This window comes from Eutrigla gurnardus, assembly GCF_963514095.1.
Source record: "Eutrigla gurnardus genome assembly, chromosome: 22".
Classification (NCBI taxonomy): domain Eukaryota; kingdom Metazoa; phylum Chordata; class Actinopteri; order Perciformes; family Triglidae; genus Eutrigla; species Eutrigla gurnardus.
In genome coordinates this window covers 13,966,649-13,979,885 of record NC_139933.1, presented here as the reverse complement: position 1 = coordinate 13,979,885, position 13,237 = coordinate 13,966,649, and the positions used below count along the sequence as shown (strand labels likewise).

Below are 13,237 nucleotides of genomic sequence, written 5' to 3'. Positions count from 1 at the left end.
CTCCTTCTCCTCCACCCCCTCCTCTACATAGCCAGGCACCGGTAAGATACCCAGTAGAGGTTAGGGACAGTTAGCAGAAGAGTTGCATTAAAAACAGATGAGCATTTTGTGGTTTTGGACTCTGGTCAGACCAAAAAGGGAGTTTGAAGACGTGAATGTGTGATGGGCATTTCTTTGACTGTTTTCTGAAATCCCACAGACCAAACGTTTCATCAAAAAGATATTAGACGGATCATTTGTGTCCTGTACAAACTCCAATAGAAAACACATTTTAGAAGGATTTAGAAGATGAGGCTGTACAGTCTTAGTTCAGATTAATGTATTTGTTAGGATGAATAAACAATGTATGAACTGATTTAGGTTTTTATACTAATTTTACATGAAATTGTTATTAATGTATTGTTCCACCAACATGCAGGGACTAGAGGTTAAAAATACCTGGTTTGCTGAAACCTGGTGCACTGCATCTCTCCTTGTTTTCTATGAGGCTAATGTTTAAATGAATCAAATACAATCCAGTACAACCGTCAGGATGTCTAACCAGCTGCTCTGTGTGTGTTTGTCTCCAGCTGAACCTTCCAGTGGTGCGTCTGTCTGATGAGGTGTTGAAGAGGCTGATTCCTATTGGATTCACGTAAGTAACACACACACACACACACACACACACACACACACACACACCTAACACAACTAACGTGTCTCCGTCTCTCTGTGTGTAGAAATGGAAAAGTCCTGTACGGCTATGTTACTCCTGCCTCTGCAGCTCCTCCTCCTCCTCCTCCTCCTCCTCCTCCTCCTCCTCCTCCATCATCATCAAAGTAAGTCCACTTTGGTCAAAATGTACAACATCCACCTTATATTGAATTTCTTGCAGCTGTTGTTTGATTGCAGGTGTTATTTGTCCACCAAGATGATTTGCATTCATATAATTATCAGACTTTTTTTAATGGCACGACACAGAACAGGAAGTCTTGTATTATTCTTGCTCATTTTAACGTTCTCTCTCTAAAGTTGTTCTTTTCTTTCCCTGTTTTTCCACAGCAAGAGAAAGCGTGCAGACGAGCAGGACGATCGTCCTTACGTGAAGAAGCCGCCCAACGCATTCATGATATTCATGAAGGAGCAGAGGCCACACTGTACCGCTGAACTGCAGAGCCGTGGGAGCTCTGCAGTTAACAGTGTCCTGGGGCAGAGGGTGAGTGTGTTTGCTCAGATGCACCGTGGGGGTCTGTGGGACCCCGGCTCTCATTCATGTGATTCCGTGTGCATATTAATACAGCTGCTAATACGTTTGTGTTCATGCGACCTGTAGTTGTGTGTCGCGGTGTGTGCTGACAGTGTGTTGTCGTCTCTCCACAGTGGAAGTCGCTTTCCAGAGAGGAGCAGGCCACATATTATGCAGAGGCAGACAGGGAGAAGGGCCTCCACGCACAACTCCACCCAAACTGGTCCTCCACCAACAATTACGTATGTACATTCTGCTGACGTACAACTCATACATTAAACACCGGCGCACGAGAGCTTGTGAACAAAAAGGCACTGAAACAAATCTTATGTTTGTATCGGCTCATGGCGATCCAAAGTCTAATGTGTTGGTTTTTTGTGTAGGGCAAAAAGAGGAAGAGGGAAAGGAGCAACGCTGCCAGAAAGGCTGAAGGTAAGTCAATATGTCTGTGGATGTCAAATAGGATGTAAACTCAATGAGGGATCATGTTGGACGATGTTAGAACGTTCAAAATAGAGAGAATAGGAAGCAGCACCTTTTACCACGTGTTAACAAGTCTTAGTGGATTGATCAGTGTTTTTGTTTGTTGCAGCTTCTGCATCTGGGGAGGAGACCAAGCCAGCCAAGAAGCAGCGTGTGCTCCCACAGCAAAACGGTGTGGAGGAGCCCTCCACCTCCTACACACCTGTGACTGAGCCCTCCACCTCCTACACACCTGTGACTGAGCCCTCCACCTCCTACACACCTGTGACTGACCCCTCCACCTCCTACACACCTGTGACTGAGCCCTCCACCTCCTACACACCTGTGACTGAGCCCTCCACCTCCTACACACCTGTGACTGAGCCCTCCACCTCCTACACACCTGTGGCTGAGCCCTCCACCTCCTACACACCTGTGACTGAGCTCCCCTGCCTCTCCTCCGACTTATGTGCAGAGTTCGCATTCTTGGAGGAAATCCAGAATTTTGGCTTTGAAAACTTGGAAGAGTTAACCAAAATGGCATTTCAGCTGGCAGCGCAGTTCTAGCCACTTGTTTTTTCTGTTTATATATTTCTGTAAATTAATTGTATATTGTATATTTTGTAAATTAATCTGTAAATTAAATAAATTGTAAAATACCTTTTTGTGTTCTTATCTGTAATTCACACCGGTGGTTGTCTACTTTACCTCAAAGCATGTGTTGTGTGTGCAAATAAGAAATCAACTAAAAAGAGCGGAACATTACGCAGAATGAGCAAACATGGTTTTACTTCCCGTAAACTACAAAGAGGGAACCGACAAATAGAGAGGTTCCTGAAGTGTCATAGGCAAAGATTCAATGAAGCATCTGCAACTGGGAGTACCTGCTTGGAAACCACAGATGTGTACAATATTTGGCAGATATGATTCTTTTAGATGATTCTTCAATGATTCAATCAGTCATCATGCAGCCCGAGGGCCAGCAGCATGGGGATCCCGATCCCGAGGACCAGAGTGAGGCTCTCCAGGAGCCCCAGGTGTTGCCGGTGGTGGGCCTCGGCCCCGGTGTGCTGCTCGTGGTCCGAGGGGGGAAGGCCTGTCTTGCTGCTGCTGACCTCGGGGAGAACATGCACCGTGGCCACGTAGAGGAAAGTCCGGCCGAGAAGAGCATCCCACACCTGTCGCAATGAGCTGGTTCTGAGACGAGCAGCCAGACTGCAGACGCAAACACAACGGATCAAATAACGCCCAAGTTGAAACTGGAGGAAAAAAGACCCAAGATTGCTGAAGGGTGCTTTCTTACTGTGTGTAATATGAAGTAAGTGGGGACGGCAAGTAGAGGTGCTGCAGCTGAAAAGGCCAACAAATGTCCCTGAATGTATGTCTTTTCAAGGCCAGCATGCATCCAAAAAGAGACCAAACCAAAAGCTGCAGGCGCCTATAGATAAGAGACCATCTCTATTCCATCTCCTTACATACTTCTATACATCCTTCAATGAAATGTTCTGTCAGGGAAACTCACCTTGTGTAGCATCACTGCTAAAAATACTACAACTTGCACCGTCACTTGACCCGTGGCCACAGCTGCACCCACAGCGAATCCATCAGTTACAATGCAAACACCAACAATCAGATTCATGGGCTCAACAATCTAAATAAACTACATTTACATCAAACTGGTGGATGAGAGTCATTTGATGTGTCTGTCTGCACGCCAAGTTTTTCACAAAGAACGGGTGTGTGAGGAAAAGTAGGGCACTTGGAACAAATCACATGAGATCACATGAGGAAATGAACTCCAGGACATTGTTGGCTGGAATTCATGAAAACATACAATAAAGCAGTATAATAAATGCTGTATAAGTTACCTGCAGCGTGAATAACCAGCCCCAAAGTGGCCGTGATGCCCACACTGTTGGACAATCGAGTCGCCTGGTCTGAGAGAAACTTCCGATCTGATCCACTACGAACATTAGGATGAACCTGAAAGTCAAAGAGACCCCGATGATGAAGGATGAGGTGAGGAAGGCTCGGCTCACCTCTCCACGACTCTCCCAGTAAGCCCACTCCCTCAGGGATGGTGATGCCAGCGCTGTCCCACACAGGAGTCATGCCCCCAGGATGGACACGAACCGCAGGCTCCTCTGTGGAGCCACACCAGATTTAAATCAATACCATATATATCATGATTGTATTATATTTATTGTGTAATTATAGAATTATGAATATTCTAATAACAATATTTCAATTTGACATACAATAGCTGGAGCGAGTTCTCAGATTTCCATGCTAATAAACACTGGTGCTCATTCACAAGAACGTCAACAACATCCTCCAACAACACAACAAAAGAAGAGAAACTCCTCCTTCTCCTCCTCCTCCTCCTTCTTCTTCACAAGTGATGATGTGCTACATCTTATCGTCGCTTCTGCTGGAAGCTGACAGTCTGTTCTCACCGTGTCACTTGTTGCAAACCACAGTACCTGCGTGCCATTCTGCCTTCCACGTCACACCTCGAGGTTTCCTTGAACACCACTGTAGCAGGAGGAGGAGGAGGAACAGCAGGAGGAGGAGGAGGAACAGCAGGAGGAGGAGGAGGAGCAGGAGGAGGGGGAGGAGCAGCAGTAGGAGGAGGAGGAGGAACAGCAGGAGGAGGAGGAGGAACAGCAGGAGGAGGACGAACAGCAGCACCCAGTGTTGGACACTGAGAACTGCACAGGCCCGCCCCATCAGATCTGGTCCTCCAATCATCGACCTCCATTCTTCCAGCCTCAACTATAGTAATGCATCATAAGAGCTTGAGAAACAGTGTTTCCACGACAGGACAGGAACGAGAAAAAAACCTGTTACCTGTGTTGTCAGTTATTAGATCATTTTACCTCTTTGAGCAGCCAAAAGTAATATAATAATATAATAATGCACACAAAGGTGCTATTCTGAGTATGAAGTGTGCTCACACTGGAGAAGTATGCAGACAGCATGCATACTAGATATCCTAATGTTTAGCTGCCGTTCATATTCACTGGTTTCTCACAATGCGATGCACAAAGAAAATGAAGGAGTTGCTCAGAGCTGGAATAAACAAACTGTGTAGTGGTGATAACATTTTAAACAGAAACACTTCATATTAAAGACATGTTGGTGTTTTTTTGTGTGGTTAATTGTTGATGTTGCATTTATTGTATTGTTTTCTGTATAAATGGTTAATTGTGTTGTTGTGCATACTATTCCTTTATCATTTCATTGTTTTATGTGACTCTAGTTAAAAAGCAACACTTATTGTCAACAAACTTGATGAAATAAAGATTTATTGTTCAAAGAGCTGGGGGGAGGGGGGTTGTGATGGATCTGTTGTACTGACGGCTCTTTGGAAAGAATAATAAAATGAAACTGTCAAATGATGACATCTGCTATTATTACTCTTCCTATCTAGAAAAACAGAAAATGCTAAACTATAAAAAGGCAAACAAACAGACAAACACATTCTAAGTGTTGACAGTTCTGACAACGCAGAGACATTGTGTTACCATTACAATCTAGAAACAAGCTGAGAACTTCTATTAGAAAGTGTTTGGCTGTTGAAAAAAACCACAAGTCCCACCGTCTATACAGAGTTTACGAAGATAATGTGAAATAAAAAGGATTCATCACGAACACTTGGAGTTAGAAAAAGACTACTGGAAATCATTGCAACCGTCAGACTGACAAATGTAGATCATGTACTCAAATGGAATGCCGTGACATGATACTAGATGAATCCAGACCATCATCCATTATATAATTGCAGTGCAAACTATTGTCTATTGCCATCTCACAAATTAATGTTGCACTGTTACAGAGACCTTTAGAGGCAGTATCTTCAGAGTGAGGGCCGTCCTGGTGCAGAGGTACGGACACAGTTTCTCGGTGAACGTGTGTGTGGAGGTGTGTATGTGTGTGTTGGTATCTGGATCAGAAAACGACAGCTCTCCTTTGTCCCAGTCCAGTTGAACTCTGATCTTCTGGAGCTTCTCCCTGAGGGGCAGATCGGTGTATTTATCTGCCGGGGAGTACGCTCTGTAGACGACGTCATTGAAGTCTAAGCTCCACACCGTGGACCCCACAAATCCTTTCCTACAAACCGACTCCGCTATCACCCCCAGCTCCCAGTCTTTGTTGTCTCCCACTTCCACGTCCCAGCTGTGAGTCCCCGAGTCGAACCCCGAGCCCAGGACGGAATCCCAGTACGCAAACCTCTCCGGGTTCTCGGGGAGCTGCTGGATCTTACCGTGTCTCACGCTGGTCAGATCTTCCGACAGGACCAGTTCTGGATTGGCGGTGTTCGGGTCCAGAATCACGGGGCTGTAGGACACCATGTCCTTCATCTTGTCCCAGATGCTGAAGGTCAGGTTGCCCAGATGTTTCACCACGTCGATCAGAGCCCCGAAGAGTGGCTGCGGATCCTCCAGCAGGGGGCGCCGCTGGATTCGTTCCAACGCCGCCTTGTAGTTGTGCAGGAATGACACGTCCTCGGCTCTCAGCTGCTCCTCCGTGGTTCTGACCGTGTCTGAGAGATCTGCTATCTCTCTGCTCAGAGCCTCCATCTTCTCCTTCATCACCTGGCTCTTCTGCTCCTCTTCCTCCCTCAGTGCAGCCACCCTGGCCTCCTCTTCCTCTTCCAGAAATTGATGAAGCTTCTCAAACTCTTCTTTAATCCGCGTCTCTGTGCGTCGAGCCTGGACCTTCATGTGTTGCTCTATTTGATTTAAGTTTGTTTGAACCTCGTTGAAAACCTTCAACTTGTCCTGAAGGTCCTTCAGGGACTTCTGCAGCTCCTCCCTGTGATCCTGTGCAGCTTCCTCGACGGGTCTGAACCTGTGGTCCGTGTGGATTTTGCTGTCCCGGCAGACGACGCACACCGGCTGCTGATGGTCCAGACAGAAGAGCTTCAGCTTCTCCGAGTGCAGAGGGCAGAGCGTCCCCGACCCCGACGAGGTCGTCTGACCCCTCGCTTGTAAAAAGGTCTCACACAGGTTCCTCAACGCCAGGTTACGAGGCGGATCGCTGCATCGAGATACCGTCCGACAAACCGGACAATCCTGGAGTTTCTTCGCCGTCCACCAGCTCTGCAGACAGGCTCTACAGAAGCTGTGGCTGCACAACAGGAGGACTGGGTCTTTGAAGATGTCGTGGCAGGCAGGGCAGCAGAAATCCTCCTCTGATCTAGAAGCCATTTCCCTCCGAAGCCGAAAACACAGCCGGCAGACAAGAGATGGTGTCACTCCTTCCTCTGGAAAGCTTCCCCCCCAAACTCACTTTCACTTCTAGCTAAACGCTTGTGAAGTCGGCTGCTGCTGTTCGTGACGTTGGTCCAGATATCCTGGAATTCCCAGCATTCCTTTGTGAGGCTCCTTTGTCAGTGGAAGTCTAGAGTCGGTCTGAAAGCGAGTCTCATGGTCCCTCGGTGAGGTGTATTTCCTGGTGTGTGTCAGGTGAGTCACACGTAGGTGGAGCTCTGAAGGATTACAGCGCTTTGCTGCTCACTGGGAAACAAAGGTGCATGAATGTCCATCACACAAACGGCTATTACTTGTTCTATGATAAAACAAAATAAAAAAAAAACCTGCTCCACTTTCAGGAGGACGGTTTGGGATTCTCGGTGTCACAAACGTCCAACTAGAGCTCCGATACTTCTGAGAGAAGTGCAAAAGAAGTTATTTATTTGGCTACGTGTTACTGAAACACACCGACGCTGGAGAACCAAGAACGTTTGTGGACAAATTCTCTACATTGCACGTGGGAAAGCAAATATAAAATCTATAAAGTGTTAACTTATACCACACGTTAAACTGAATGCAGAGCCAGTGTTTTAGTCTGTCCCCCATTAAAAAGGAAACAAGGCTACATGTGTGCAAAAACAAACCCTTTCACATTTACAAAAAGGACATAAAGAGCCCGACAGTTAGTGTGTGTGATGCATGGAAAGTCAATCAACCTCAGAATAACAAAATCCTTGCAAAAATAACTTCAGAAATCAGCTCTTCGGTTAACGACACAGGAGGTGATGAAACCTGGACCCGATGAAAGGAAACCCCGTGTGATGAAACCCACAACCAGGAAACATCTGCACCGCCAATCTGAGAGTTAAAGACACACGACGAAGCTCGGGGGAAATCATTTATATTCAATATCATAATCACATAAGCATCAATAATTCATATAAAAAAACCTCTTTAAAATAAAACTTTTCAGCATCTGTGATCGACGTCCCAAAAACAAACAAAGTCTTACAGGAGGTGGAGAAAACAAACACACCTGGCAGTGTAACTAAACCCGGAGCGATCGCTTCCTGTGAAGCTGATGATGAGATTTGAGGCGTGTTGTTGTTGTTCTGGGTCGCATTAGATCGTCAGCTGTTCCTGTTATTTTGTCCACCTCCCGCTCACACCATCAAGTACAAGATCTGCTGCTCAGTTACTAAAAATATCAACAGAATAAAACTCACACACACACACCTCAAGCTCCACGTCTGAGGAGGGCCGTGTGCTACATGTACTGGTGTTACTGTTTAAAGACCCACAATAAGGAGGGACTTGAACAAAAATGGTGTTATTTTCAAGCTGTATACCATTCTGGAAAGAAAACATCAGCAAAACAGTTATTTTATTTTTAATGGGATTCAAATAGAGGAGAGAAGGAGGACAAGAGGAGGAGGAGGAGGTGAAATCATTCAACTCTTAAATGACTTCAGTCTAGTTGAGTTGACAGAACTCACCACTGCCTCCAAGTCCAAGTCCAAGTCCAGCATAGAGGGGCTCAGTGAACGTGGTCTGGACTCTGTGGAGGAGAGTCATGGTCTCAGAGACGCTGTAGAAGGACAGAATACCTGCTCTGTGATCCAGGAACACTCCTACTCTGGAGGACGGAGGACATGAGACGGGAGTTTGAACAGAGTTGTAGAAGAATGTATATCTGTTGTTGAAACGATATAACAACCAGGATTTGTCATTGAATCCAAACTTACATTGACGCCTGTCTCCTGTTCTACTGATACTCTTGTATGCGACTGCTACACCAACTTCACCTCCTCTCCTCTCCACCTCCCAGTAACAACGGCCAGTCAGACTTTCTCTACTCAGGACCTGATGACATCCAGTGAATCTGTCTGGGTGACTAGAATAAGACTGCAATGGACTCCTTGTTGCTTTTCTGTTCCCCTCAGATAATAACAGATATGTGTATGCTGTGTTTGGATCCAGTGTGATTTCACGTGAATATTTCAAGAATCCAGCTCTGGTCTTGGGTTCTGGTTGTGGCAGTGAAACATCCACTTCAGTCCCCGCCAGTGAGACGTTTGTCCATCTGTATGTCAGAACTTCCTGTAGTCCATCTCTGACTTCTGACAGCGCCGCCGTCACGTCCTCAAAGTAGCGGCGAGGAGGACGGGCGTTGATGCTGGATGAGTGTGTGGACTCACTGAGTGGTGACAGTGACGGGTAGTCGTGTAGAAACTGGTTGTGATCCTCTGTGTGTGAGAGCTTCTCCAGCTCAGCGTCTCTCCTCTTCAGCTCACTGATCTCCTGCTGCAGCTTCTCCTGAAGCTCTCCGACTCGACTCACTTCAGTTTCCTGCTGGGATCTGACCTGCTGCTTCACGTCAGAGCGTCTTCTCTCCATGAGACGGATCAGCTCAGTGAACATCTCCTCACTGTCCTCCACTGCTTTATCAGCAGAGTGGTTGATGGCCTCCACCTCCTGGTGGAGCAGCTTCACATCTTTGTCTCTGTCCTGGATTCTCTGCTGGATGTTTAGTCGACTCCCCTCCAGCTCTCTCTGCCTCTCGGTCCTTTCTGCTGCAGCTGAGACTGTGTCGTGGCCTTTATGTTCGTCCACAGAGCAGAGATAACAGATAGACTGCTGATCAGTACGGCAGAACATCTTCATCACCTCATCATGACGAGAGCACATGTTCTCCTGGAGCTTGTTGGAGGGCTCCACCAGCCGGTGTTTCTTAAATGCTGCTGATTCATGATGAGGCTGGAGGTGTTTCTCACAGTAAGAGGCCAGACACACCAGACAGGACTTGAGGGCTTTCAGTTTCCTCCCAGTGCAGGAATCACAGGCCACATCTTCAGGTCCAGCATAGCAGAGACCAGCAGGAGCAGCTTGGAGTCCAGTCTTCTTCAGCTCCTCCACCAGATCTGCCAACATGGTGTTTTTCAGCAGGACAGGCCTCGGTGTGAAGGTCTGTCTACACTGAGGGCAGCTGTAGATCTCCTTCTCATCCCAGAAGCTTCCAATACACTTCATGCAGTAGTTGTGTCCACAGGGAATAATCACCGGATCCTTCAGTAGATCCAGACAGATGGAACAAGAGAAGGTTTCCCGGTCCAGCTGAACTCCTTTCTGCGCCATTTCACCTCTCAGCGACGACGACTGTCTGAGTTTCACTTAGTGAGAAGTGAAACTGGTCTGAGGTCTGATCTCAACAACACTGTGTGTGTGCAGTGAAGGTGGCCTGTCAGCTGCTGCACTTCACCGCCATGTTGGTTACACCCGTCCACACACAGTAGATCTGAAGGGGAGGGAACAAGGAAGTGTGTGTGTGTGTGTGTGTGTGTGAGAGAGAGAGAGAGAGAGAGAGAGAGAGAGAGAGAGACACAGAGAGAGAGAGAGACAGAGAGAGAGATTTTTTTTTATTTTTACAAAAAACACTTTATTTACAATATTCATATATACATATACATACAATATTCATCAATATCTCAACAGAGAAAATGCAATGCATCAATAAAGTGCTATTTGTGCATAAGGTTAATAAAAAGAGGAGTTTATCTGATCAAAAACTGTACAAATACTAAATCATCATTTTTTAAGGAGCAGATAAAATCACCGAAGCACCACCGCCGTTTAAAATTTTCCACGTCCCCAATGGTCTTATAAAACTTAAACTCTAGACATATTCTTGACTTAATGTTACAGAGAAACACAGGAAGGGCCTCATGCCCCGCTCTTTCTTCTACCTTTTTTCTCCGACTGATGTAGACTGCCATTTTTGCTTCTCCTAATAGGAAGTTTATCAGCTGCCATTTGACACAATCTGTCTTTTTCTATCCTGCACCAAAAATAAAAACTCTCTCTGAAAAAAACACATTAAAAGAGCTAAAAACCAACGTTAAAAAAGAAAGAAAGCTTGTGAGTCTCAGGCATTCAGTAAAAACATGGAAACCTGTCTCTCTTAGGCCACAGAAAGGACATTGGTTTGAAACGGCAGGATTTAAAACTGAGACAAAGGCATTTGAGGCGATGGCACCATGAAGTCCCCTCCACTGGAGGTCAGCTGTCCGTTTTTTAAGGGGAGGCTTGTATAAAACCCTACACTGTGGGCAGGCCCCGTCCCACCCCGCTCTGTTGCACCAAGCTCTGGGGGGCCTACTTTCCAGTCCTTTCCCGTTGACTGATTTGACAATGTTGGTATACAGCGTTGCCTTGTCGGCTCTGTGCAGGCTGAGCTTGCCCGGGCTAGTGACAGTTAACAGGGGTCCAGTCTCTTCTCCAAACTCTGGGCTCAGGTAGATCTCAGGGAAAGGGTCCGTGGGGTCTGGCATGACCTCTCCCTGACCAAACTGTATGAGGAGGTTCCTCTCCATCCCACAGAGCTTGTGCCTCCAGAGCTCCAGCAGCTTCTGAGCCACCCTGACAGAGTGGATGCCCAGGATGTGGCCCAGGGCCCCGGCCCCTGTCAGCTCCGGCCCTGCAGCCTCCACCAGCTGCTGCAGGCTCACAGTCTTTGAGTTGGACAGCTTTGTCACCAGCCCGGGCGTCAAGCTACAAACGTCCGGCCTGCTCCCGTGTATCAGAGGCTCCTGTAATAACCAGTGGAGAGAGTTAGTATTTTCACACATTTTACGATTAAAAAGGGCCCATGACTTAAAAACGCCCTGATAAAAAGGAGGAAACCCATTTAGTTTTAAAATCTTAGAATCAGTTAAAAACAGAGCAGTATCCAGCCCCAGTTTACTCACATGTCTGAGGATACAGCTGGTCACATTCCTCCACAGTGGCGTGCACAGACATTTTGGGGGGCAGGTGCTCAGTGAAAAATAAGGGCACTTTATGCGGCATGTAGAACTGACGGCTGCCTTATTATGGCAGTGTGAGATTTAAAAAATAAATAAACATTACAGGCACATGTTGAACGTTATATGCTATTGTTTTATTTCCCACAGAGCTGCTCCCCTGGGCTGCCTGCTGTAGCTCCCTTTCTTTTTCCCTTCTTATCCTCTCCTTTCTAGGCATTATGCTGCAATTGGTAAATAAAAAGAGACCAACAATATGAATAAGACTGTTTGGTTATATTTCAACAAGGCACAGGGCTACTTTTTCTGCAGGCAATTGGGTATTGCCTGTTTGTCATTTAGCAAATACATTACTGCAAGTGTTAATTATGTAGGCCTAGCCTAATGTAAACCTACACAATAGCCTACTAAATATTCATCTTAAGTAAGTATACAGATAGATTCACATGCTGTAGGATACCAATGACAAACTCTACTGGTGGTCATCATCATGTCATATCTATTACTGATTTTGGGTAGCGTCTAGCTTGTGAGCAGCCGATAATTTATGCCCAGCTGTGTGGCGTTGAGACCGGCTACTTCAAAACAGAGACAAATAAATGCAAGTTGCAGCTTGGCAACTGAGGCGCGTTCACACTGCTTTTATTTTGAAAATTGACCGGATTGTCTCGTGTTTCTTTGTGTGAAAAAAACGAACTTTCAAAAGGGCACTTGCTTGGTCCAGAGGGCAAGGGCAGGTGCTTTAGCACCACCTAGTGTCTACCTGTGCACGCCACTGTTCCTCCATACCAAATCGGACGGCCCTGTCAGAAACCTTTGTATGAATTGAAGCCTGAAAGTGGCCGTTCTGCTGGCCAGGTGGATGAGGCCCTGTCCCCCCTCCTCTCTTGCTAAATATAGCACCCCCTGTGGCACCCAGTGCAGACCCCCCCAAAAGAAATCAACTATTTTTTTCTGTATTTCAGCCAGTAGGCCAGAGGGGGGGTCTATACACGACAGACGATGCCACAGGAGGGATGCAACAAGATTATTTAAGATTAAAACTCTACCTCTGTATGACATTTGAGGGAGCAGCCATTTCCATTTTTTTATTTTACTCTCTACTCTTTCTAGGACGGTCTCCCAGTTTCTCAGCACCACAGCCTCATTCCCGAGAAACACCCCAAGATATTTCAGCCCGTCTTTTTTCCAGGCAAGGCTCTGGGGGAGAACCGGGAGACCGTCAGCCCATTCACCAACAGCGAGGGCTTCGCTCTTTTTCCAGTTCACCCTCGCTGCTGATAAAATAGTAAAATTGTTTACAATATTTTCTAAAATGTCCATCTCACCCTGATTTTTAATAAAAACAATGAGGTCATCAGCGTAGGCTGATAAAACAATGCTTCCATTAAAACCAGGTAAAATTAGACCTTCAATATTAAACCGTATTTTCTTGAGGAGGGGTTCCAGGGAGAGCGCGTAGAGCATGCCAGACAGAGCCCAGCCCTGCCGAA

General features: G+C 46.4%; 2 protein-coding genes and 1 pseudogene across 4 annotated transcripts; all 3 read right to left on the bottom strand.

Annotated features, from left to right (window-relative positions):
- Positions 1 to 2,643: 2,643 nt before the first annotated feature.
- Positions 2,644 to 4,438, bottom strand: LOC311008512 (zinc transporter ZIP9-like; annotated as a pseudogene). The gene is made up of 5 exons: positions 4,379 to 4,438; positions 3,556 to 3,831; positions 3,210 to 3,295; positions 2,991 to 3,125; positions 2,644 to 2,902 (listed from the first exon to the last, which is right to left on the bottom strand). The product of its transcript is annotated as a zinc transporter ZIP9-like (transcript).
- A 263-nt stretch (positions 4,439 to 4,701) lies between these two features.
- Positions 4,702 to 7,877, bottom strand: LOC311032583 (nuclear factor 7, brain-like). The gene has a single exon (XM_084039484.1). It carries the CDS (start codon positions 6,898 to 6,900, stop codon positions 5,506 to 5,508), a length of 1,395 nt encoding a protein of 464 aa, XP_083895610.1. The 5' UTR covers positions 6,901 to 7,877; the 3' UTR covers positions 4,702 to 5,505.
- Positions 7,878 to 8,379: 502 nt separating this feature from the next.
- Positions 8,380 to 10,110, bottom strand: LOC311032587 (tripartite motif-containing protein 16-like; the record flags this gene model as incomplete). 2 transcript variants are annotated; one of them, XM_084039487.1, is made up of 2 exons in its annotated part: positions 8,440 to 8,581; positions 8,691 to 10,080. In XM_084039487.1, coding segments are annotated over 2 exons (1,392 nt in total). In that variant the 3' UTR covers positions 8,440 to 8,579. The 2 variants fall into 2 exon arrangements, with proteins under 2 accessions (XP_083895614.1, XP_083895613.1); XM_084039488.1 differs by having other exon boundaries at positions 8,380 to 10,110.
- Between the last annotated feature and the right edge of the window lie 3,127 nt (positions 10,111 to 13,237).

Coding starts and splice junctions, on each gene's coding strand:
- LOC311032583 (XM_084039484.1), bottom strand. CDS start 6,900: ATGGCTTCTAGATCAGAGGAGGATTTCTGCTGCCCTGCCTGCCACGAC.